Source organism: Saccostrea cucullata, unplaced genomic scaffold (assembly GCF_032062105.1).
Source record: "Saccostrea cucullata isolate Sc308-1 unplaced genomic scaffold, CSIRO_AGI_Scuc_v1 ctg511, whole genome shotgun sequence".
Taxonomy (NCBI): Eukaryota; Metazoa; Mollusca; class Bivalvia; order Ostreida; family Ostreidae; genus Saccostrea; species Saccostrea cuccullata.
This window is the reverse complement of record NW_026920486.1, coordinates 39,154-66,119: the sequence shown is the minus strand read 5'-3', so window position 1 is coordinate 66,119 and position 26,966 is coordinate 39,154. Positions and strand designations below refer to the sequence as shown.

Below are 26,966 nucleotides of genomic sequence, written 5' to 3'. Positions count from 1 at the left end.
TCTCGAGAGAGAGAAAAAAACCATTACTGCTAAGATGTCGATCCGTACGTGGCATCACATATTTGTTGGTTTTGAAATGCTTTCATTTCATTTACTAGTATATATCGAAGTCACATCTCCGAGATTTTGTCATCTTTTTATTACAGGCCTTTCGATCGCTGAAAAAAATTGAGGTATAAAAAAATCTTTTTTATACACCTCATTTTTTAAAGTCGGATTAAAGCGATCTGCTTTTTACCATTGACTTTCGCGATTTTTGATCAATGTACTTATATATCCAACTTAATTTGCAAATCATACACCTTTCTAAATTAAAAAAACAGATATTTATATCACTTTATAAAACTACTTTATATGGGTAATTTTAATTTGAAAGCTGTGGTAACAAAAAAATTTGACCCTATTGAAAACCGAAAGGGGTTTAGATTCAACATTAAGTATTGATACTGAATGTGGGGGGATTCAGACCATATAGCCTGTTAAAAAATATCTTCAAAATTTTTATCATCAAACTTGGTCTTAATACTGGATGAAGCCTGGCCTTTCAGTCAATTTTAACTGTATAGTCATTGAAAGGTCCGGAAAAGGTGGGTAAATGACAATATAGTCATTTAGTCTCTTTTCAGTCAACTTACTTTCAGTCAATTGTATAGCAGAATTTTCTCATAGCTGTATACATTTTAACAGGATTAAGGAGTTGATAATAAATTGTTTGTTTTTTTTATAATTCTGGAGTATATACACAAAACGTTGTGTTTTTTTTTTACAAGCTTCTTAGACGTCTGCGGCCTGTCCGAGGGAGAGGAGAATCGGGGAATTACATACTATAAACGTCTAATTAAAGGTCTGCTTTGTTGTTATTTTGATTTCAAAATTGTGGATTGCTTGTCAATGAATTTTCTGCTGGGTTATATCCTTCCTTCTGGGCCTATTCACTATCTGTAAGTATTTTAAAAAAAAATTCTTTTAAACATGGGCAGTGAACATGGTGAAATTTGTGTTTTGTGGTAATGTATGAATAACATTTGAAAATTAAAAATGTTGAACCAGGAACACCCCCCCCCCAACTCGAATTTTTATGTTTGGAGTTTGAATAATTTTCTTTTTCTTTTCTTTTTTTAACACGTCAATTGTTCTTTTTTGGGGGGTGTCTCTGGCTTATATCACCACCCACCAACTCAATTCCTTTATAAAATATAGATACCATGTACTAATGTAAATATTTTATTTATCCTGGTCTCGAATAATTATGAAAATCCTACTTTTATGTAATATCGGATAATTCTATGATATGTTCGTTCACAAACATATTCAAAAAAACTTGTGTTCAGTGCAATTATTTGTTGTTTTAAGGGAAAGGAAAACCTTGATCCGCGCGAATACTTGGTGCGTGACCCTTCGATATTGAACAAATGAAAAGCCTCCTTTCATTTCATTTTCGGCGCTGAACTCTCGCGAGAAGGAAGAATTTCGCGGGAATTCGTCGGTTGAAATAGCATCTGACAGGGTTGTCTTTGTTATCAAAATCGATAAAATTTCTAATAAAGAAAAAATGCCACCAAAGAAAAGGAATCCAGATAGTAAGGGAAATTCCCAAGCAAAACGAAGAAAGAAGAAAAATGATGATATTGAAGAGTTTGATGATATAGACTCCGGTGGAGAAATGGACCACAACACAAACAATGGCACGGAAACAGATGAAACTTACGATGTTGTAAGTTTCACACACGAGTTATTCCTTTTCTATGTATATCTATCAGGGTAACTCGAACATTAAAAGTACATAACGATATACTAGATATTAGCTCAGTCACTGTCTGAGTGAAATCATGTGTTCATCTGAACACCGGTTTGGTCGCCCAGCATCAGGAACAAATGCTTCCCAAAGCTGTATGAATGATAGCAAATTTGGTTATAGCAAGAGTTTTAGAATTTATCATATTAATCGTATGCCCTAATCAACCATCTATTGCAATTGATTACATGTACTAATAGTAATACTAAATGATGTTATAACTCAATGCGGTTACTTCCCTTTAGTAAACTACATGAACTCAAAAACATGCTTTCAGAGTCACCAAAAAATGACAGAGTTCTTGAAATCTTTTTTTCAATGTCAGTCATTTGGACTGACTGCCATGTGAAGTTTGTCAGTCCAGACAGATTTCTGTCAGTCCAAAAAAAATTCAATATAAAAGATGAAAAACTGTATTTGAATTTTATTATCAGTATATTGTGCACCCAGCGTCAATCAACACTGCACACTTCATGCGGATTTGATCGTCGTATAACAACTTTCTTTGAATTCTCGTGGGGGTCTATTTTCTTCATAAGTTTTTAATCTAGTCCGATTTTCTCCCCTGGCTTACCCCAGCGCTGTCAACAAACTAGCTTACCAATCATAGTTTGGCACCTGCGTTCATCGAAGAAGCCATAACAAGATTCAGAAAAGCGTTTAAAAGATTACGATCGGTTGGTTTTAGACAATTCATACAAAATTTGGTCGGATTCTCGCAAGTTCTTCTGTCAACAATTACCGGTCATTTGGACTGACATGGAACGCAAAGTAATCGGTCCTTGGTTGTTTTTATCGGTTTTGCCGGTTTTGCCAACAGGACCGAAAGACTTCAAGAACCTTGAAATAAGAAAAAGACTCCCAAAAGAGGGTCATGTGAACAAAAATGTCAAATTACAGGAAAATCAGACAAAATTTCAAGTCAAATCAGTAAAAGAAATAAAAAAAAAAAATTGATATGTTTGTGAAGTAAATATGCAAAATAAAGGGAAATAATTGCTAAATGAATCAATATGTATTTTGAATGAGAGGGGGAATAAATAGAGTATTAGAGGATCTGGGGTTCTTCTAACAAGGGAGCGAGGAGGAATACCAAAGTAAATAAGGAATTATGTCGTTATAAGCAGGGAAATTCCTCAACCCCAAGTCTAAGGGACAATTTTATTTAACCCTGCTATTGTATAAATAAAAGCTAGAAATAGCTTTATCAAGCCTTAAATAGCTTAATATAGCTTAATTTATTGTTAGACTCTAGAGGGATCAATGCTCACTGGAGAATTGCTGATCAGTGGGGGAACAAACTGGGACCTGATAGGAAGGAAATCTGTGCCAAAGGGAGGTAAATTTACATTATGTTACTTTGTCATTGAAGAAGACTTAAATGCAGATGAATGGAACATTTTGTTACTAATATTTACACATTTATGATTTTGTGTTCTATTCAGCTAAGAATGCGGGTGGTCCCAATCTCTGGCGTCCACACAGGATATGTAACATGCTGGGAGTAAAGGTTAGATCTGCTATCTCGGGGTGCACTGCTTGTCATAGTGTCATCATCACAGCTGATGGAAAAGCTATGACTTTTGGTAAGAATAAAGAAACTTATGAAATAGTTATTTATCTTTTTAAAAAAAAGAAGACATGATGATTTATCACATATAATCCTGACATATCTTTATAAAAGATAATGAAAAAGAGGAGTTGATGTCACATGTTCCAATTATTCATATATTTATAAAAATTGCAGCCAGCCATAGGACTGGCTACTTTTAAAAGTTACCAGGAGTCCTGATAAAATGCTCATCATTATGAATTTACTATATAAATAAAGCTTATATTTACACTTGTAACATAGGACTTACATCCCCTTGCAATTTTCACATTTTACACAACATTGGAAACCATATCTGATCATAAACCAGGGGATGCATATTTTAAGTTTAACATGCTTTAAAACTATTAATTAATCTAGTCATCAGTGATCTATATAAATCTTCCAGAGACCACCTAGTCCCAAAATTAATGGAGAGTTCACTTCTCCCTCAGAGAAATTTAGGGAGACGAGTGGATTACGTGGTGCACCTTAATCATTATTAAACTCTTTAGAAATAAAAACATTTCATAAATCATTGTTTATAACTTATAAATACATTATAATAGTTATTTTGTATTATCAGGGACCTATAGTATGTAGGTCAATTTAAACAACCTAGTTTAAAAAATTAATTTTTTACACAATTAACACAATTAACCTTTAAAAGATGAACCCCCTTTTTTCTCTTCTTGTTTAAGATTTTCAGCTCTTGGCATAGTCATTATTTTGTTCTCTTCAAAATTCGTTTTCAATTTTAAATTCTTTTTCTAAAAAAAAAATGATGCACTTAACTGCATGCTGATTGAACTACTTATGATTATCAAGACGTATAACTTCTTAGACGGTTAAAAACTCGACAATTAAATAGTAAAAAATATGTCTGTATCACAGTACAGCATGAATAAATTATTTGACGATAAAAAGATCTAAAATCATTTCACACAATCATCTTTGGCAAGACATCGATAGCTGCACACACTTAGTAACAATTTTTTCATACACCCGAGTGTAAAATCTAGAGGAGTTCCGACAGAGTATTCGATGCAGTAGCAAAACAGGTGCCCTGCAGTTTCACTTAATTCAGCTGTAATAAAACCAGACAGGTTTATAAATTAGCGAGATACACCACGTAGTCTGCAGATTTTTGTTAATAAACTAAATAAATTCTCGTATATATCTGGCTATTAAAATTAGCCCGACCACCGGGCTGTCAACAGCAGTTGAAAAACAGACCGTTTATTTTATGATTTATACACTACAACTGCAGGTAGAAATGACTGTGGTCAACTTGGACAAGGTGACACGAACAGAAAGGACCTCCCCACAGAAGTTCCGCTCCTAGAGGGACTCAATATTGTAGACGCATGCTGCGGCAAAAACCACACACTGTTTCTTACAGGTAGAATATGAAATCAGTCAGTGGTATACTTACAGTATATTATAATCACATGGGGCCATTTGTTTTATTTTATGTTATCACTATCTATACAAAAAGAAAAAGAAATATCCAACATCAGCCCAAACTTAAACGGGGTCGATCTCTAAAATACACTGATTCATATAGAAAATTCCTATCTATAACTGACATTTTTTTTTATTCTTGGTCAAAAGAGGACATTTTTTTTTTTATTAAGATGTCCAAATGTATTATAAATTTTAGACAAAGGTCATGTGTATGCATGTGGAGACAACAAAATGGGACAGTTAGGCCTAGGGCACCAGAGCAGCACAATTCTGGTACCAACAAAGGTGAGAGTAGACAAAGTGGTGTTTAATGGTGCAGAAAAAATGTTATTACAATGCCTGAATTAAAAAAAAATTATTTGAAAAAAATTAAATTGTGAGAATTTAATGAAATTTTCTTGATATTATGTTGCCATAAAATGTGTAGTTTTATATAAGTAAAAAATAATATAAATGGAATTTCAGATATCATACAAAGGTCCTCCTATCAGAAAAGTAGCTGCTGGAGGGGAATTTTCTATGATAGCAGACATAAGAGGAAATCTGTACTCCTTTGGGTGTCCAGAGTATGGACAATTAGGTAACGTAGCAGGGTTCGACACTAACATTTTTAGGCTTTGGTCCGGCCGGACTAGTGCTTCTTTACTTTTACTAGTCCGCTTGTAATTTTATTAGTCCGTCAAAAATAACAATAAATAGGATTAATGTTGCAATGTACTTTTTTGAAATAAACAAAGCATTTACATGAAATATATTGAAATCGCACAATAAAGTTATGATTACATCATCTAAACATCCGACATCTTTATTTATGTGTCATACTAAATCATGATCACTTAAATGTTCAATTTCATATCGATGAGTCCTAAAATTAAGCACCGAATTGAATCAAAATTACCTAACTTCCCGCCTAGAAGCTAGAAAGCTAAAAATAAATATGGGGTTTTCCAGTGAAAGTTGTCGAAAACTTGAACATCGGTAAATTCTGTTTCTTTGATTGAATCCCAAGAAAATTTTATTAGTCCCTTCGGACTAATTAGCTACAATTTTTATTAGTCCGAATGAAAATATATTGAGACTAACGGACAACGTTAACACAGGGCACTTAAAGATCATTATCCAAGAAGTTTTTCATCAATTTATACCTTGAAAAATATATTTAATAAAGTTATAAATCTTTGTATGATTGAATTCTCAGAAACACTATGCTATGCTGCATGAATGTACAGTTTATTTAGATTTACAAATATATTACTAGGTCACAACACAGATGGGAAGTACTTTGTTACTAGCAATAAGATGTCCTTTCGATGTGAGACACGACCTAGGAAGGTGAATGTCTTCATAGAGAAGGCGAGGGATGGTCACATTGTACCTGTAACAGACGTAGAAATCAGGGAGCTGGTGTGTGGCATGAATCACACGGTAAGTCAGTCAGGCTTCAGGGGAGGTAAATATTAATAACACATGCATTCATTTTGTCACTGTTGGATTACAACAGGTAACGGATCCATTCATATGTGTAAAATTGCCTTTATTTCTGTGTCTTAAAAAGAGGATTTACAAAGAGGCAACAATATTCACATGTATTAAAATGTTTTTACACACTCGAACTTATTTATAAGTCAAATAAATATAAATAAATGTTTTAAAGAGTACAACATTTTAATAATTCCAAGCACCTAATCACCTCTTCCCATTGCAGGCAATCATAGATTCTAAGAAGAGGGTCTTTACTTGGGGGTTTGGAGGATATGGTCGGCTTGGACATGCTGAACCTAAAGATGAAATGGTGCCACGTCATTTGAAATTCTTTGATGGGCCTAACAGAGGAGCAACCCAGATATATGCTGGATCAACTTTCACTTTGGCTACAAATGAATTTGGTAAATTTTTTTTCTATTTTCTGAAGAAGAGAATTATTTGTACTATAGAGAGGAAATAAATAACTGTTTACGTCATACAATGTTTGCACCAAAGAATTACTCTGTATAGCATTAGGATTAATTTTGAAGCATTCAGAAATTTCACTCTGACAGTGCACAATTAAAGTTTTGAAAAATGATCACCATCTTTTTTTTCACAATTTTTTCATGGCATCGTTGGCCTCTTTCATTGGTTTATTCATGTACCGTGTTGTGATGTCTATATTATTTCATTAAAGGCTCCCTGGTACATTGATCTTGATGCTAGAGAATGCCTTCGTGATTTTCAAGTCTGGTGAACAAATGCTAGTTAAGACAATAACTTATAAAACTGTATGATTTCAAAGTTGTCTACTTTGACATTTGATATTTACTTTGTAAGCTATTTAGCTGATGACGTATTTTTGTTGCCAGGTGCACTCTACATGTGGGGGATAAATAAGTCAGTGGGTGAGGCAGCCATGTATCCTAAACTAGTCCAGGACCTCAGTGGCTGGAGAATCCGAAGTGTGGGATGCTGGTCAGTTTTTAGCTCACCTGAGCCCATGGGCCTCTTGTTTTGTTTGCTTTGTTTTTTGTGTGCCTGAGTTACTTACACTGTGTATTGCTATCCTCCATTAACATGTCTGGTGCCATTTGTAATCTCTAAACATTTTCACCTTTTTCTCTGGAACAGCTTAACCAGTTAAAACCATTTTAGTATATAATCACCTAAGAGTAAATATTTTCTGCACCCCCCCCCTTCAAGGTCAATGTTACAAGCTTAAGTATTGTTACAAACTGATTCTAATCAAAAATCTTAAATAAACTTCTGTCCAAAAGCTAGGTCTTCAATACCCCAAATTAGCATGAATTTTTTTAACATAGCATATCTATTATTAGAAATGGTCCATTTTAGAATTTCATTATCATGGATATTGTGGGGTATGTATTCTGTCTGAATTTATGTCCCTTGTTTTATTTTACAGCAATAAAAGCATCCTGGTAGCAGCAGATGAAAGCTTAATATCCTGGGGGCCAAGTCCTACTTATGGAGAGCTGGTAATTAAGTTGCAAATATTACCAAAAACACAAGATTTTCTTCAGCTTAAGAACGAAGATTGAATTATAGAATAATCGCTACCTGAACATAATATATCATTGGAAGTGTGACTTGATAAAGTGCTTTTGTATACTGCAGTGTTATGGAGAAGACAAGGCCAAATCCTCCACAACTCCTCAGGAAGTGAAGACCCTCTATGGTGGATATGTACAGGCCGTGGGGTGTGGGTACGGACACGCGCTTCTCATTCTTAGGGCCGACTCAGAAGACGACAAGGGGAAGATTGAAAAAGTGAACGTGTTTAAGCCATAACTGGCTCCTAGTGAAGGAAGCATAGGATCATGTAAATAATCTAGTAACTGAACAAAACCATTGAATCATATTGATATTGATTGCACATTTGTTCTACCTCTTCTTGGTATAGACAAAACCTTGCAATAATTATTTAAATTTTAGATAAGTCTATTTGTGTAATGTTGTCTATGAAAGAGTTAGTTTTTATGTTTATCGTCTTTTCATTATGTCTTTTTCCAGTATTGATTAAGCGAAAAAGTGGTGCACAAGTTAAAAGTCTTGATATTCTTGCATAATGATTTTTATTGTGTAAAACATGGTTAATATTTAGCAGTTGAATTAGAATACACAAGGGGAATACAAGTTTTTATCAGGATTGAGGAACAACTTCTCAATATTGGATTTTTTTATTTACACTGTCTGTAATTATTACATATACTATTACTAAATAGCTATTCAAGTAAATTACATGTATATTTCTATAATTAATCTTTAAGACATGTGATAAAATTATTCTGAATGTTAATTTTTTACAGATAATATTACCTGCATGCAAGTGTCATATATATTTAGGTACTGTAAACTTTTTTTCTGTGGTGTCAAAATGCTATGTTACAAACTTTTCTGCAGAAAATTTGTGACTGTACACACAATGCATTCAGTCCCACATGGAAAAAAGTATGTCTACAGTATTTGAAAGAAGGTGCTTTTTGAAAAGCATACATGTAGAAGTATCAAAAATGTAGTTGTGTTTTGAGGGATATTTGTACTAAATCCTTTCTTTGTTGTGTATTGTTGATAGATTTTTATATACAAAGGCAAAAATAAGTTTTAATGTTAATCGTTGAAGGTAGTGCTTGTTCTTTTTCTCAAATATTAGATTTATAGATGAGTTAAAATTTCTTAACATCTAGATTTCTCATATGTGAATTTTATTATAAAAGTCAGGGAAATACATTTATGTACATTTAAATCATTATTAATTGTATTTGTGTTTTTTTTTTCAACTTTCTATTTTAAAGTCTTTTTAGCTCACCTCAACGAAGTTGGGGGACTTATGCATATATTCGGCGTATGGTAGAACGGTGATCCCAGGTAAGTTTTTTGGAATTTTCTTTTTGTACTTTATGTCCTATATTTTAGACATGCAAGATACTTCTAGTGTGTTTCATTGTACCAGTCAAAGTTTCAGATGCTGCAATTTCAGCAAAGGAATGACCAGGTTTATGTTTTTGGAGCAGGTTAACATTTTTGGTGCAGTTTTGGGTGTAGGTCTTATTTCAGAGTAACTCTAAGCCCTATCTTGACCAAACTTGCATGGATGATACATCTAAGGATGCATACTACCAGGCTGAGCTTGGATGCTGAATCTGACCTCTTTTCCGGTTGAGTGAACAGGTTAAAGTTTTTGGTGCAGGTCTTTTCCAAGACATGTGATAAAACTTGCATGGATGGTGCATCTAAGGATGCACATTTCCATTTTTGCTGAATCTGACCTACATTTTCCGGTTGAGTGAACAGGTTAAAGTTTTTGGTGAAGGTCTCATATATAACTATGAGCACTATAATGACCAAACTTGCATGGATGATACATCTAAGGATGCATACTACCAGGCTTGCTTCGGATGCTGAATCTGAAACATTTTCCGGTTGAGTGAACAGGTTAAAGTTTTTGGTGCAGATTTCACACAAGTAACTATAAGCCCTATGTTGACCAAACTTGCATGGATGATACATCTAAGGATGCATACTACCAGGCTATGCTTCGGATGCTGAATCTGACCTACATTTTCCGATTGAATGAACAGGTTAAATTTTTGGTGCAGGTCTCAATTTTAATATACTATGAGCCCTATGTGTTAACTTGCATGGATATACATTAAGGATGCATAATACCAGGCTTGCTTCAGTGCTGAATCTGACCTACATTTTCCGGTTGAGTGAACAGGTTAAAGTTTTTATGATATTTCCAAGTAACTATGAGTTCTTTAATGACCAAACTTCCATGGATGATACATCTTAGGATGAACACTAATGGACTTGCTTCGGATGCTGAATTAGACATACATTTTTCAGATAATAGACAAGGTGAAAGTTATGGTTGCAGGTCTATTACCAAAAAGCTATAAGGCTTATATAACATTGTATAAACCAAACTTGCACAAATGATGCATCAAGGGATGAAAACTCTCATTTGCTTCAGATGCTGGATTTTATTTACATAAAAGTCTAGTTTGAATATTTTATATAGGTCTATTTCAAAGTATCATGATAAAATTGCATAATATTTTCATTTTTAATGTACACTTTTTGTGGTTAATTGTGTGACTTTGCCTTCCTTAAAGACAACATTCGTTGAGGTGAGCTCTGTAATCTCTGATTACCTATGTTTTGTTGATGTTGTTAAACTATGTTCATTGCAATTTTTTGTAGTTTGTCAATATCGGAAACAAGAATATTTTTAACACAATTCTGCCATTGAAACTGGAAGTAAAAAATTCATAGAGCCCTTAATGAACTAGTAATAGATGTATTTGCTGTAGAAGGTTTATTTCTTTTTCCGTCCAGTTATTTCTATTCAAATGCCTTGCTATCATATGATATGGCTTCTTCTATCTGTCAACTTATTTTTGTTCCCATCAGATCTTGCATTTGAAATCCTAGGTTGCCAGGGGCTTTACACTTTAAAGAATGAAGTCAAGACTTCTCATACAATTTATTTTCCACATAATTTTTCGGTTTTAAGAGGCGATTCAACAGTCCATTATATTTTAGAGTTTTAGTAATAGTACCATGCATACCCAAATTGTTTTTCTTGCATGCTTAAAATTTTATTTCATTTTGAGACAACGCAGGACTGACCTTGGTCAAATTTTGAGTGAACTTCACCACTGGTTTAAGAGCTACTTGTATTTGATAATCAGTGTCTATTGTACTGTTTGTCATAGGCATATCACACGTTTGGTAGCAAAATAACATTTATAAACAAATTTTTAGTGTTGACACAGGGTATTTTATGAAGATTAACCCAATATTATCAGTCAGTAGTTCTTGCTTAACTTATGTAATAACTTGAGTAATTATTGTCGCACGTCATTAATTTAGCAGGAATTTCTATAGTCAATCATCTTTGTACATTTGGCAATATATTATTGTTGTGTCTGTGTGAACAAAATTGAACTTTATCAATAAAAGACTTAATCAAACAAATGTATTGTTTGATTTGTTAGTGTAATTAGTTAATAAAGTACTAAAAATAATTGAAGATACTGTAAGACATTCTGCTTACAAGCAGGTTGGCTTTTTGTGTAATCATTATGTTGAGGTAATTTTTGAGTTAGAATATGCATTCATGCAGAAAGGTTGTGAATAAATTACTGGTTGTCTGTTGTAGATGAATTCAAATTGAACATACCAGTGTGTAAGTAGAATTTTTAGTGAGGATTTAATTTTGGCATTATTATTGAAGGTTCTGAGATCGCTAAAATTAAATATCGCTAAAAATAAACTGTCTTTAATTTGCAGTAGCTTTATTAGTGACTATTTTCAAATAGCTAAAATTAAATCTCACTAAAAATAAAATACCCTATTTTAAAGACAAATCTCTAAATTTGCATCTCGCTAAAATTTCCACTTATATACGGTATATGGACCACAGATATTAGCCTGGGTAGCTCAGTGTTAGAGCATCTGGCTAGTAATACAAGGGTCATGAGTTTGATTCCAAGTCCAGCCAGATATTTTCTTGATGCATTTCTCCTTTCCTACAACAATACCAAATACCGGTAATATAATTGTATGGTCATATCAAGAGTGAAGTAAAAATTTTTTTTTTGTTTAAACCTTATTGAAACAATGAAAATTGAATATATTGAATTTTGAAGATCTTAAAGTAATAAAAATTATAATTTCATTATTTTTGAGTTCTTAGGGGCACACACATTTTTAATTGAAAGGGGGTTATGTTTCTTCCAATCAAAGTTAAGCAGAACTTGACCTCAGTATCTCTGGCACTTAGGGTATCGACACCCATGTTCCCACATTTAATCCAAACTATCCTTTTCTAAAGAGCATCAACCCAAGGTTAGCTATAACAATACTGAAGTATTCCCTGCATCCACTAAGACCACAATTCGGAATGAAAAGTTTCATGAGAATAAAGAGGAAATTATTCTAAATAAACTGCTGAAGAAACTATGGGTCAAACTGATGCAAATGAGAGTTATTGCCCTTGGACTTCACATGTATGGACCTGAAAATTAGTGCTGCAGATTTGCTTTTGTCTTCTGTGAAAATACATATCTGGATAATTATTGGTAGATCTCTACAAGTTTCACTGTAATATAAGTACATGTACATATATAACAATTTTAGACCACATTACAGCATGCACTTATTTTGAAATAATAGGATCCAGCTTGAATTATTGCTTAATTTACTGTATACATGTATGTATGTTTTGTTTAGTTTTCAGGTCCAGCATTAACATAACTTTTGAATTGCTATTTTAACTGAGTATTTTATATATACTGTAGACTCTTCAGAGCTGCAGGTACAAGAAGAACAAGACACAAATGGAAATATTTACATTTAATGCAATCTGTTGGCAAAATCTTTCACATAGCACTAAAGATCTGAGTTTCTGACTGCATATAATATCTATAATACAGAGGAATATCCATGAGGAATAGTGTCATCTATAAAAAGAACTGGTATCAATTTCCTATCGCTGTGAAATGAGTTGTCACATTGTTGCAAATAAAACACAATGAGTTCATTATTATCCATGCATCCAATGTCATTTCCAAAGCTTTGTTCCACTACTACCACGTAATCTGTAAAATAATAGATAGGCAAAAATAACAAATAGGAAACTGGCAAATCAGGAAAATGAATGAAATTTGAAGGGCAATAACTCCTGTTTTAATGCTTATAATGCATGAATTCTTGAACATTTTTAATGTTATAAATTAATATAAATACATGTACATGTGTATTTGAAAAACATAGGTAATCAAAGATTACGAAGCTCACCTCAACGAATGTTATCAGTTTAAGTAATGCAAATCTCACATCATATTTTCTTAACAGTTAATATTTATTCTGACAATAATATTCAAGCAAGTTCGGTTTAAATTGGTCTTCAAGTTCATTGGGATTGATCTGTTCCAAAAATTTTAATCTGGTTATTCGTTTGTGAATGTAGGTCAGATCTGGCATCTGAAGCAAGTTTTGATTGTTCATCCTTAGATGCATCATCCATGCAAGTTTGGACCATAACCTGGTCACTCATCTGGAAAATGTAGGTCAGGTCCAGCATCCCAGGCAAGTCTGGTAGTGTCCATCCCTAGATGCATCATCTACATTGTATGCAAGTTTGGTCCAGGTAGGTCTTATAGTTACTTGGGAATGAACCTGCTCCAAAAACTTTAATCTGGTCACTCATCAAGAAAATATAGGTCAGATCCAGCATCCGACGCAAGTCTGGTAGTGTCCATCCCTAGATGCATCATCCATGCAAGTTTGGTCCAGGTAGGGTTTATAGTTACTTGGGAATGGACCTGCTCCAAAAAATTTAACCTGGTCACTCGCCTGAAAAATGTAGGTCAGATCCGGCATCTGAAGCAAATCTGGTAGTGTCCATCCCTAGATGCATCATCCATGCAAGTTTGGTCCAGGTAGGGTTTATAGTTACTTGGGAATGAACCTGCTCCAAAAACTTTAATCTGGTCACTCATCAGGAAAATGTAGGTCAGGTCCATCATCCGAAGCAAGTCTGTTAGTGTTCATCCCTAGATGCATCATCCATGCAAGTTTGGTCAGGGTTGGGCTTATAGTTACTTGGGAATGGACCTACTCCAAGAACTTTAACCAGGACGCCGACACCGACATCGAAGCCGGGGGTATAGCATAAGATCATCTCGACTTCGTCGAGGTGAGCTAAAAAATGTAATCAAAGGGTATATATGTATAACCATTACACATGTTACTATATGACCTACTTATACAAGTATAAAATAACTAGAAATATGTCCATAGGACATGAATGCCCCACCGAGGATATATTAGTAAAGCAACATGAAAATTTGTATTTGAATAAAATTTGATCAGTTTGGTTCAGGTAGGGCTTATAGTTAGTAGGGAATAAAAATGTAGGTCAGATCCAGCATCCGAAGCAAGTTTGGTAGTGTCCATCCATAGATGCATCATCCATGAAAGTTTGGTTCAGGCAGGGCTTATAGTTACTTGGGAATGAAAATATAGGTCAGATCCAGCATCCGAAGCAAGTCTGGTAGTGTCCATCCCTAGATGCATCATCCATGAAAGTTTGGTTCAGGCAGGGCTTATAGTTACTTGGGAATGAAAAAGTAGGTCAGATCCAGCATCCGAAGCAAGTCTGGTAGTGTCCATCCCTAAATGCATCATCCGTGCAAGTTTGGTTTGAGTAGGGCTTATAGTTTTTAGGAATGAACCTGCTCAAAAAACTTTAATCTGGTCACTCATCTGGAAAATGTAGGTCAGATCCAGCATCCGAAGCAAGTCTTGTAGTGTTCATCCCTAGATGCATCAATCGTGCAAGTTTGTATCAACATGTGAAGTTTGATAACACCATCTTGAATGGTATGTTTAAAACTGAGCTAAACACTAATTTAAGAAAAGTGAGGTCAAGGTCAAAGGAAAGGTCAAGGTCAAAAAATGTTGATGCAGTTGCATAGCTCTCATCAATATCTATCAGCATATGAAGTTTGATGAAAATATCTTGGTTAGTTTCTTTGAAATTTAGCTTTGAACAGAGCTAAATGCAAAGTGTGACGGAAGGACAGAAGGACGGAAGACGGACATGACAAACACTATATGCCCCGGCCATATTCATGGCGGGGCATAAACATAGGTAATCAGAGATTACAGAGCTCACCTCAACGAATGTTGTCTTTAAGTAAGGCAAAGTCACACAATTAACCAAAAAAAAGTGTACATTCCAAAAATGAAAATATTTAAGCAATTTTGATCTGATACTTTGAAATAGACCTACATAAAAAATTTAAACTAGTTCTTCTTAATAAAAATGTAATCAAAATCCAGCATCTGAAGCAAATTTGAGATTTTCATCTCTTGATGCAACATTTGTGCAAGTTCGGTTTATACTATGTTATATGAGCCTTATAGGTTTTTGGTAATAGACCTGCAACCATAACTTTTACCTGGTCTATTATCTGAAAAATGTATGTCAAATTCAGCATCCGAAGCAAGTCCATTAGTGTGCATCCTAAGATGTATCGTCCATGCAAGTTTGCTCATTATAGGGCTCATAGTTAATTGGAAATGAAACATGTATTAAAAACTAACATTTTCAGTCATCCACAAAAAGTAGGTTAGATTCAGCATCTGAAGCAAGCCTGGTAGTATGCATCCTTAGATGTATCATCCATGCAAGATTGGTCAACATAGGACTTATAGTTACTTGGAAATGAAACCTGCACCAAAAACTTTAACCTGTTCACTCAACCAGAAAATGTAGGTCAGATTCAGCATCCGAAGCAAGCCCAGTAGTGTGCATCCTTAGATGTATCATCCATGCAAGTTTGGTCAACATAGGGCTTAAAGTTACTTGCAAATGAAACCTGCACAAAAAACTTTAACCTGTTCATTCAACTGGAAAATGTAGGTCAGATGCAGCATCCGAAGCAAGCCCGGCAATATTCATCCTTAGATGTATCATGCATGCAAGTTTGGTCAACATAGGGCTTAAAGTTACTTGCAAATGAAACCTGCACCAAAAACTTTAACCTGTTCACTCAACTGGAAAATGTAGGTCAGATTCAGCATCCGAAGCAAGCCTGGTAGTATTCATCCTTAGATGTATCATCCATGCAAGTTTGGTCAACGTAGGACTTATAGTTACTTGGAAATGAAACCTGCACCAAAAACTTTAACCTGTTCACTCAACCGGAAAATGTAGGTCAGATTCAGCATCCGAAGCAAGCCCGGTAGTATGCATCCTTAGATGTATCATCCATGCAAGTTTGGTCAACATAGGGCTTATAGTAACTTGGAAATGAAATCTACACCAAAAACTGCACCAAAAATGTCAACCTGCTCCAAAAACATTAACCTGGTCATTCCTTTGCTGAAACTGCAGCATCTGAAACTTTGAATGGTACAATGAAACACAGTAGAACCATCTTCCATGCATGTCTAATCAATATAGGACATAAAAGTACTTAAAAAGAAAACTGCTCCAAAAAACTTAACCTTAACCTGGGACGCCGACGCCGACACGGATGCCGACGCCGACGCCGAGGGTATTACATAAGCTCCCCCAACTTCGTTGAGGTGAGCTAAAAATATATTGTGTACAATACGTAAAAGGGGCTATCTGGTGAAATCATGAACATGTAATCTAGAGTGAAAAATAATCAGCTCTAATTTTTCCTCCTCTACATCTTTGGCACATTTTTTTGGTCAATAAACATAGCAAAATTCATGCTCAAATAAAAAAATATATGAGATTTTATGTTATGTGCTGTTTGGTGATACAGGGCACTATTGATAACATCAAAATGCCTAAAGCAACATCACATTTGCAATTCTTGGAACTTCATTTGAGAACCAATCTTGCATATATATGGCACCTTATGAAAACTCATTTTATTAAGAAATGGAAAATACTCTTGCTTTCTCTTAACTAAAACTGCTGTCGTTTTTGGCAGTATGCATTGGCAGTGTATTTCATTAATATTGCAAATTCATGAAGATGGTTGTCTGTTTGTTTTGACGTACCCGAGGACTTAATCAAAAAGCTTCAGCTGAAAAATACCGATTCCACTTGTATTTTAATGTATTGGTGATATTGAATATCTTACATTTTGTAAATATTAAGAGGGTCAAACTGAACTGCTCTTCAGAGAGCTGTTTTGTTTTCAAACGTCATATTTTATTTTGCAGTATGTTTACTGATTTCTTATTTCAAAGACTGTTCCTGCCAAAAATTAGGCAAATTCCTTGGTATTTTCAAAATGACAACATAATAGAGAGCGAACTTAAAAATCTGATAATTTTTACCCCAACCTTATCTATTTAATACTTCTAGCATATTCCCTTATAAAAATCTTATTCCTTGGTGGTGCGCAATTAAAATGCTATGCTTACTATTTTTACCAGACAACCCTAAAAAATGTACAGTATGTAAAGTAACAAGGACACATTTGTTCCAGTGGCATATATAGTTACCCTTTTGTTTTGGAGGATTTCTTGCTGGGTTTATCACAGGACATGGACACTTGGCTATCTGTCACCATCTGTTCTTCTGATTCCTGTTGCTGTGTATTCTTCAGAGTTTTCTTTATATTTATCACCTGATTATAAAATAATAATAATTTTTTACACATTTAGAATACACTAATTAACATTTTTTTTCTGGAAGCCACAGTATTTTCCATACTGAGGTTTGAATGTAGTTTTTAAAGCTGTTTTTCTTAATTCAGTAAAATCGTGTTCCAAACATGAAAGTTCTTGTTTTTTCGTAATTCCAGTAAAACAAATGAGAGACTTGTAAAGCATAAAATTTATGAAAAGTCCTACCTCCTGTTCTATTTGATGTTTGATTCGTATATTATTTTCCTTATTTTGGTTCGCCTTGGAGATTTGGGATTCTATACTCTGAAGCATCGCCTCACAGCCTGTACACCTGAAAGTTTGTCCAACAATTTTCTTCACAATGCTTTTTACACAATAAACTTAACCTAACAAAGTCAATTTTCACATGCATTTTATTAATAAGTGAGCTCAGCCTTATAAAAATGTATGTTTCATAGTTTTTTCATCCCATTGCTGTATTGTGTTTTGTAAGTGTATTACTGATACATATACTTGTCTTTCCACCTTATACTTTTTCACTGTATATAGCTGCAATGTAAAAGAGGTGATCAAAAAGTTTGTTAAGTGGTGCAATTACATCAACATCATGTGAGATAAACATGTCAAGTTTTCTATCAAACCAGTCCTCAAACTTTTTGATCACCTGTGTTAAGTGTATAATTTGCTTAATACATGTACATGTTTATACATCATGGTACTTTACCAGTCTTGCAGAACAGACACGATTTCGGGGACGGCCTCTGGTCGAATGTCTCGCCCCAGGGCATAATCAACCTCTAACTGCTGGTTTTTCTGATCTAATTTTCCATGTACTATATCAGCATAGATCACTTCAATAATTAAATCCTACAAAAAAGAATACTAGTATAAATATAAAAATAAAGTAACATACAAAATCTGAAGATTTTTACCCATCTTTTATTCAAACATCTATAGCATATCAGAAACACAAAGTTCAAATCTTGATAGTTTGTCATTTGGCTGCCATATGGCTTACTTCTATATACATGTATTTATATGTACTTTCAAAACTAACAGAATAGATGGACCTTTTTTTATGGAGACTTACTTCAAGAGTTCTTAGATTCTGTATGTCTAGTTCCTCCAGAAGAACTGAATAGGGAATGCACTGCAAAGACAAAACATATAGCACCTGTATTTCCAAAATTTCACCCTCTCAATACATGCCATAAACATGGTTACATTGAAGTGCTGAAAGTTTGATAACTTTTGTATATCTGAAAGACTTTGATATACAGTTACTTGTTATTTAACAGTGATCTTTATGAATGTAAAAGCTGACCAGTGTAAATTCTGACAATTTTAGTGATTTGTATATTCCGTCAACAATTTTGAGTCAATTGTTTATTCCGTCAACATTTCCACTTTGTCAAAGTTTCCAGTTCTTCAGTAGTCATCACTGTTTGTCTGTTAAATGAGTGAACAAGCAACTGCTTTTTTCATTTTTTACAGAAAGTAAAATAATACCTTATTCTTTGTTGCTAATGACACAATAGTCAGATGCCTCAGTTTTGTAAGCTGTGCTGGACTAAGTGCTGGCAAGTTCGCAGCACCTGCTGTAAGTCATAAAGATAACTAATTTAGTATGTATCATATTTTTATAAGAAAGTTCACTGAACAAAAATAAGAATTTGATAAATCAATAATCTTATGTTTTAAATAAAACATTTGTAGTACCTTTGTAATCTTTGTAACTTCCATACGCAAATATATTGAGGAGATTGTGATACTGTGAATGAGGACCAGAGGCAAGCTGAAAAATACGTAAACAAATGAAGGTATATTATAAAATCCTGCAAAAATATTGTATAAGAATATAGAAACAAGAACTTGTTAAACAGTTATAGGTTTTCATCTTACAGAGTTCTTGAAATCTTTCGGTCCTGTCGGCAAGACGGATAAAAACAACCAAGGACTGATTACTTTGCGTTCTGTGTCAGTCCAAATGACCGGTAAGTGTTTACAGACGAACTTGCGAAAATCCAACTAAATTTCGTACAAATTCCCAATAACCGTTTGATCGTAATCTTTCAAAGGTGGCAGAGGATAGTTTCTTTTGCAATCAAAACGTTTGACTGACGGTTTACTTAAAATATTGAGCTGCTTTTAAAATGTGCATTGAAAAATTTCTGAGAAAATCGAACTAGATTAAAAACCTATGAAGAAACAACCACCGAGATAATTCAAAGAAAGTTGACGATCAAATCAGAATGAAGTGTGCAGTGTTTATTGACAAAGGGTGCACAATATATTGATAATAAAATTTGAATAAAGTTTTCATCTTTTTATTGAATTTACATTGGACTGATAGAAATCTGTCTGGACTGACGGACTTCACATGGCAGTCAGTCCAAATGACTGACAGTGAAAAAAAGATTTCAAGAACTCTGATCTTAATCAATTTTTTAAAGAAATACAATTTCATAGAGAATGTTATCAGCTGCATGTAGACTAGAATCGTGTTGTCAGATGTCAACATCTTGTGATTCACAGTATTTACCTCTTGAATATGTGGCATATCCAGAAGTTCTCCAAATACATATACGCCTTGAGCATCAAGAGCTTGCTTGATTAATTCTACAGCTCCTGCCCCCTTTGCAGTTTTGGCCAACAGAACAAACTGTTCAAGAGGATTAGGGGTAGCCTTGTCTGTCATTTTAGATATCTGTAAGTATCAGCACGCAATATCGTCAATAATATATTACATATAAAAATAATTCATACAACATTTGTGGATTTCATTTACAATAGCGATAACAATTTATTTGTTATAAAACTGAATTTCGAATTGCAATTCGTCCACATATGACTTCTTTCATGTGATATTTCGTGAAAAGAAGATTTGAAATCGATACATTAATTTTCATCAATATCTTTATGTATTAAATATTTATATAATTGATCTTGTTACCCTTAAATTACGTTTTAAATTGGAAATCCTATTCAATGAAATATCTACATGGTCAGCATCGAGAACATTACAGGAAGTTTACATGTTACCTCCCTTTACAAACACGCTAAATTGAAAAACTGGAACTGGTCCATAAAATATATCCGGAATAATTAGTAGGGCTCTGCACATAATACATAAAGAGACATGGACGTATATCGAGGCTCGTAGGAAACATTTTTCGGGGATTACACATGTATATGGGGGGGGGCATAAAGTAAGTACATGTATACTATAATTTTGCACAAGTATTTGGTGCACGACATACTGTAACCCCCCTCCCCATATATCCTCTTGAACTTGAAGAAGTGGACATATATGCATGGATTCGCCTACATCATTCAAGAATTTCTTCCTTCAAAATAATTTATAGGTAGGTTTATCATAGTGGAAAATGCATTAATTCATGCTGATCATAAATTATCTTGAGAAAAAAGACTAATAACACTTCATTTATTACTTTCCGAATCCTTTTATGTAAGTACATGTAAGTGGACCCCCTAGAAAACGCGGACCCCTTCCCGAAAACGAGGATCTATGTGAAAATGATATGAAAATATTAAGTCAAAGGTATGAACCTTTAAAAATCAACGATTAATTTCCCCCTTCCCGAAATATGTAGTATGAATTTACGTTTTTTTTTTTATGTTGACCTGGGTGGAGCCCCTCCCCTGGAAAAAAATCCTTGATCCGCGCGCCTGTAAAACACGATTTATACTGAAAGTGTATGCCTTTGATATGTATATGATAATAAAGCACTTTGTATATGTAAATTTTATGAGGAAGGATATCTGTACAATCAGCTGTGTACAAAATGAATCGTATTTTATAACTTTGTTTGATGAACGCGCAAAACTTAAATGATTACGGATTTTCAAGTGTTCGATTGGCAAAATATATCATCACTAACGTTTAAAATGTTTTCACATAATGCATGTTTATTTAGGTATATGGTACATGTATCTATGATTTTAAAAAAAAAATATACAGGCAGGTTCTGTAGAACCAGGGAACCAGCGGGAATGGGATCTACACAGATGCTCACACTCTTTTCTTCTTCCCATAAATATAATCCTTTACTTTAGAGCAAGAATATAATTATATGAGTTATTTGCTACTATTAATCATACCATTGTTCAATACCCCTCCCCACTTTTGTAGCACAGTTAAAACATGGTTACTTGGTAAGATACTGATAAAATTTAGTCGAAAAAGGAATTTAGACCCATCCAACCCCTTCCGGAATAAGATTTTGGATTGGGGGTGGGGAGTAAAAATTGTAACTGTATGTTGTAAATTTTTTGGCCTACTACGTACGTATATATAACTGAAATACAAATATTACAATCAGTGCAAAATGATCGTAGATCATGCATTTTATACCGGGTATAAATTGAGACCATGCAACGAACGCGTCCTATGGAATTGTCCAAGCAAATACCCCACCTACGAACAAACATGAATTTAAAAGTTCACATTAATATACAAGTCAACACTTTTATTCAAAGTCTAGTTATATTTTTCAAATCAGCTCTTGTGTAGGGGTCCTTGTGTTTTGTTTGTTATCGATTCTGATGGGTAGCGCCTTAGTAACCGCCATATTAGCAGCCGACCAGCGTAACTTCACTGCAAATAGAATCTCTAACCGAGAGGCTTCACTGCACTTTATAAATTACATTTAAAGGTAAGTTGTACTGTAGAAAATGTTTGTCTAGTTTGTCACTTTTGCTGTAAATCTTTAATAATTTTAAAAATATAAATTAACGCTATGGACACTGTTGCCAAAAATTGCAAGAAAATATACATTTTATCAATTTTCTTGAAAAAGCATATGTATGTGTAAAAATCAAGAAAAAATATGGATGAATATATCACAATGATGTAAAAACTGAAAATTTAAACGGATGCCCTACAGTTAACTGCTTCAGCTATTCTTACTCTCGTAAGATATTTTCCATATATAGAAAAAGAATTCTGGAATTAGTTCGGTTCATCTTCGATTTGTTCAGTCTCACAAATTTTGTAAAAGAAATCTGCCATTGACATGGAAACAAATCTAGGTACAAACTTTAAGAAATCGCTTTTTTTTTTGACAATTTGCATGAAATGAAACTGCAATCAAAGCGAGAGTTGTCTCTCTTCTTAAAGGTTCATTGAGCTCGAGCCTTAAATAATAATCAGAAAGTATAAAGACACTTACTAGTATATTATCATTTGTGACATTCAGTATAGCGGTTTCAGAAATTTGATATAAATAATAATAATAACATATAAGTAGAGCGCACTGCTTAATAAAAACTACCTTAGGACTGATATAAGATCATTCTTATACAATTGTACAAAATGAAAAATGGATTTTTTTTTATAGGAATAGAGTACAATCAAGTTATTAGTTATAAATTATAAAAAAAATGCTCCAGTACCAAAAGCGTTGAAGAAAAATATAACCGTCGAAATAAAAAAAAAAAAATGAGACTGCACTGCATGTGTATTACTTTGAAACATATAAATTGTATGCTTTATTTATTGTGTGTGTACGTGATTGTGTCTGAGAGAGTCTCTCCCAATCAATTAATATGCTATAAAAATCATTTAGAATTCCTCGAAATGAATTTCGCGAAACTGTTAAATGATCTTTATATATTTAAAGTCGTATAAGGATGCTTGATAAAGATAAACAGTAAATTCGTTCACACCCTACAATAAAGTTTTTTTTTTCTCCCTTTAACAAACTAAACAATCTAGTTCGCAGGAAGGGATTTACAACCCCTTATAAATAAAATTACCCAGATTTTATAATTTATTTTGTGTACTTAGTCAGGCAGTGTTGGGGACCATGTCTTCTGGAATATAAAACATAATTAAATATCGATCAGGTTGAATGAAATAAAAAAAAAATAATTTAATATTTAAAAAAAATCCTCATATGCTTCATCTGACAGGAATTATGCATGTAGTTGCATGTTGATTTGACAACAACCATAAAGCAATATTCACAATAAAGATTTTAGATGGTATTTCTTTTTCAAATTACTACTCAAAAATATTTGCATTTTAAAATTCAACTTGTTTTGTGCAAACGAAAAATAAATATCACAAAACATTAAAATCGATTTTTTTTCTATTAATATTAAGTATTATTTAGAGTACGAGTTCCCTACTGTATCAGAGATACAGGGCGGGGCTTGAGGCGAGAGCGATAGCTCGAGCCGGGCCCCGCCATGTATCTCTGATACAAGGAAACGAGTATTCTAAATGACTTGTGACATGATCTTTCTAATGACCTCACCAATTTACATTCATATTTGGGTACATGTCTCTCAACCAATCAGATGATTTTAGCAGAAAGTTGATTTAGTATCCCATTTTAAGCATTCGCAACTGAAATGCCGAGTGAGGTGGACGTGCAGGTAATTATTTACTATTATTTTAAAAATAATTATTTGAGGGATGCATTATATAATTTGTTTTCCAAAAAATTTATTTAGATTTGATTGGGTATGTTTCTTTTTTTTTCTCAATTCAGCTCTTGCTGACATTTTTTTTTATTTAAGCTATGAATTAATGCAAAACATTTTTATATATAAGAATCATATTTTGAAACAAAAATGCTTCGGGGATATCGTATACTGAGAGAAATCTCCGACAATATCCTCTAACCTGTAATCATATACAAAATTGAAATAAACAGATGAAAGAAAGGGGGGGGGGGTATTTTACTTTCATGTTTTTAATAAAATGTAGAGTAACCAAAGGGGGGTCCAGTACTCACACTTGCCCCCCCCCCCCCCAATCCCACCCAACTTAAAGTTTTTTTTTTTCTTTTTTCGCTTTTGTAAATTATTTTTGCCAATCGTATATACATACTCTTTTTAATTTATCAACAAGTAACGATTTCACGCACATAGTGTCTTGGTTGATTATAAACCTACCCCCCCCCCCCAATACGATTTTCAGGGATTTTTTAGGGGGGTCAAGATAGTCCTTTTTGATCTGCCCCACTCCCTCCTTTCTAAATTTTTTGAATCTGACACTCATATAAGTTTATTTTGTAAAATTTTATTCTTAATAAAATCACCTCAAATTTTGAGTAATTACTAACAGTGCTATCATGCGAATTGAACGATTGTTGTGTCTGAATATGAATACAGCTTTCCGTCATCGCTAAAAATAAACCGTACTGTATCTTTGATATTTTGCAGATACAGTACAGTTTCTGCTCATTTGCATAAGAAACGCCCACAAAAAGTGTTCTGTATCGCAGTTACAGTACGGTTGACTTCAAAGGAAAACTCGCCGGGTCATGTCACAACGGTCTTTGTTGGGGCTCCCCATGCAAAGATTTGTTGTTAGTTACAGTATGTATATCAGGAGAAATCAAACAATTTGCATCAAAATGACACAAAATCTTAATGGGGCAGGTATTCTTACAGCGTATTGAACTAATACAATTGTTTAAATCGCTTAAAACGAATTCTCTTTATTATAATTTTTTTTTTAAAATTCTAATCGTTGACAAAGCAATTAAATATATGCATAAAGGCCAACTGAAAGCGAAGTATTCTTAGTGATATGCACTGAATGCAGAGTATTGTAAAAGACACAAAAGGGACAGTATAGCGAAACTAGGCAGGGAGTATTGAGTGCGTTTACGTGTGATTGAGAGCTAAACAAATAAATCCAACTGTTGACGTAAGCGTGCATTATATTACTCGATCTATTTAAAATGTAATGAAAAGATCTCTAATAAATATAATTCAATAATTGTGAGACTGTTTCTAAGGGACGTACATGTTATTTGGGGAGAAGGGGGTAGGGGGTGTTGTCTTCTCTTATATATTTTCTATTTTTCGAATTTTGTTTCTTTTTTTTATGTTTATTTTCATTATGTTTTATTGATTTTTTTTTTTTAATTAAATTTACAAATGTAACACCATATTAAGTGTTTATGTATTCTTGTTTAACTCCAATTCTAAAACAAAATCTGGTTATATCGAAGTTGCATGAAAAATACAAGTAAAGTGTTTAGTTTAAACTTTATTTCATTTAAATTAGACATCATATATATACACAATACATAATACAAACAGGATTCCGAAACAAGTTGTAACAACTTATATTAATCCGTTTCCTTAAGTTAAATTTCAACTATAAATAAACATTTGCCCTTGTTGAATGACAGGTATAATGGGAAAAATAACAGATAAAAAATAAAGATGAAACAAAACTGAGAAGAAAAAAAAATGTAGAGAGAGATATCATAACATAAATTAACATTGATAGTAAATGAGGAATAAACACAGTCATACATTGCAGTACAAAATCAAACATAATAGCAATACGGCCACAAGTAATATTCAAGTTACAAATCTTTTAGAGGCAGAAATAAATTGATGCACATGTTTAAAAATGTTGGTATTGAAGGAATAATTCTTAGTAGAATCTCCAAATAAGAGAATGTGTAAAGTGACTGGTCCTAATGGGTCGATGAATTTTTTCCTTGAGTCAGTGTATAGAAGACATTCTGATAAAAAGTGTGTTGTTGTTTCGATTTTTCCACAAACACAATTAGTAAAGTGTTTGTATAAACAAGTAAAAAACACCTCAAACTATGAAACTATTTATAACTTTAGATATTTTTACCGGTATATTAAGATTTTTATCAATATTTTATGTCTGTCTCAGATGGGGAATGTATGCTGCAGTGGTAAAGGAAATGGGGGAGTCATGAAAGAAGTCAACAAATTCTGTAAGTGTGGAGGACCCCGCCCACATTCCGGACACAGCCGAAAGGGCTCCGGACATAGCCGAAAAGGCTCCGGAAAAGGCCGAAAGAAAGGACACCATAAGCGCAGAGGATCAGGGTCTTCCAAAGGATCGCATTGACCTCACCCGACCTAGGTCTTTGTTTTGTAAATATCACTGTTTTTGACTGTTAACCGCACCGACTTAAAATCTGACATATACTCCTAAGATTTGTTGAAACATTAATTATGTTAGGGAATGTGAAAGATGCTACTCCAAATACATATTTAGTTAACTTTGACGATTGAAAACCGTGAAAAAAATCCAACTCAAAGCGCCAGTATGTGATAACTGAAAATATTCCAAAGACAAAGATTCAATTAAGCATTTAAATTTTTGCACTTGTGAACATAATATGTGGTCATTATTTTATGAATACACATGCATGTCCATCCAGTATTAAAACACATTATAGTGCCATAAAAAAATTTCCTAAAGTTTAAAATATTTATTATTTTTATACACTGTATGAAATATATATTTTTTTGATCGATTAAGTTTGAATTGATTAAACAGCTGCATGTTTTCAGGTACACGAATGACATACAATGTTAAATCGCTGTGAACGTGCTTTTGGTCGCTTTCCATATTTTTCAAATTATCATTCAATTGAAAGTCAGCCCAAGGTTCTGAGCCAATTGATTCACATCAACAGAGTTTATTATATTGAGTTGAGGTGGACAGGTGATGATGCAAAA

General features: G+C 33.6%; 2 protein-coding genes and 1 long non-coding RNA gene across 4 annotated transcripts; 2 read left to right on the top strand and 1 right to left on the bottom strand.

Annotated features, from left to right (window-relative positions):
* Nucleotides 1-1,442: 1,442 nt before the first annotated feature.
* LOC134249636 (protein RCC2 homolog) lies at nucleotides 1,443-8,454 on the top strand. Its single transcript, XM_062731974.1, has 11 exons — nucleotides 1,443-1,714; nucleotides 3,044-3,134; nucleotides 3,241-3,381; nucleotides 4,657-4,788; nucleotides 5,050-5,138; nucleotides 5,319-5,433; nucleotides 6,112-6,278; nucleotides 6,559-6,739; nucleotides 7,193-7,298; nucleotides 7,747-7,819; nucleotides 7,959-8,454. Exons 1-11 carry the CDS (start codon nucleotides 1,553-1,555, stop codon nucleotides 8,130-8,132), a joined length of 1,431 nt encoding a protein of 476 aa, XP_062587958.1. The 5' UTR covers nucleotides 1,443-1,552; the 3' UTR covers nucleotides 8,133-8,454.
* A 4,235-nt stretch (nucleotides 8,455-12,689) lies between these two features.
* On the bottom strand, nucleotides 12,690-20,520 carry LOC134249624 (COP9 signalosome complex subunit 7b-like). Of its 2 annotated transcripts, none has more exons than XM_062731967.1 (9): nucleotides 20,425-20,520; nucleotides 20,014-20,178; nucleotides 19,191-19,266; nucleotides 18,981-19,069; nucleotides 18,562-18,621; nucleotides 18,196-18,338; nucleotides 17,697-17,802; nucleotides 17,346-17,470; nucleotides 12,690-12,949 (listed from the first exon to the last, which is right to left on the bottom strand). In XM_062731967.1, the coding sequence occupies exons 2-9, from the start codon at nucleotides 20,167-20,169 to the stop codon at nucleotides 12,913-12,915; spliced, it is 792 nt and encodes a 263-aa protein (XP_062587951.1). In that variant the 5' UTR covers nucleotides 20,170-20,178; nucleotides 20,425-20,520; the 3' UTR covers nucleotides 12,690-12,912. The 2 variants fall into 2 exon arrangements, with proteins under 2 accessions (XP_062587951.1, XP_062587945.1); XM_062731961.1 differs by having other exon boundaries at nucleotides 20,436-20,520.
* Nucleotides 20,521-21,926: 1,406 nt separating this feature from the next.
* On the top strand, nucleotides 21,927-26,705 carry LOC134249588 (uncharacterized). Its single transcript, XR_009988318.1, has 2 exons — nucleotides 21,927-22,147; nucleotides 26,149-26,705. It is a non-coding gene; the product is annotated as an uncharacterized LOC134249588 (long non-coding RNA).
* Nucleotides 26,706-26,966: the final 261 nt, after the last annotated feature.

What these genes read in the sequence shown, in the direction of transcription:
- LOC134249636 (XM_062731974.1), top strand. Translation starts at nt 1,553, where the DNA reads ATGCCACCAAAGAAAAGGAATCCAGATAGTAAGGGAAATTCCCAAGCA. An exon ending in TGTGTGGCATGAATCACACG is followed by an intron (nt 6,279 to 6,558) that starts GTAAGTCAGTCA and finishes TTCCCATTGCAG; the next exon opens with GCAATCATAGATTCTAAGAA. An exon ending in TTTGGCTACAAATGAATTTG is followed by an intron (nt 6,740 to 7,192) that starts GTAAATTTTTTT and finishes TTTTGTTGCCAG; the next exon opens with GTGCACTCTACATGTGGGGG.
- LOC134249624 (XM_062731967.1), bottom strand. Translation starts at nt 20,169, where the DNA reads ATGACAGACAAGGCTACCCCTAATCCTCTTGAACAGTTTGTTCTGTTG. An exon ending in ATATGCCACATATTCAAGAG is followed by an intron (nt 19,267 to 20,013) that starts GTAAATACTGTG and finishes CGTATTTTTCAG; the next exon opens with CTTGCCTCTGGTCCTCATTC. An exon ending in AAATCCTCCAAAACAAAAGG is followed by an intron (nt 12,950 to 17,345) that starts GTAACTATATAT and finishes ATTATTTTACAG; the next exon opens with ATTACGTGGTAGTAGTGGAA.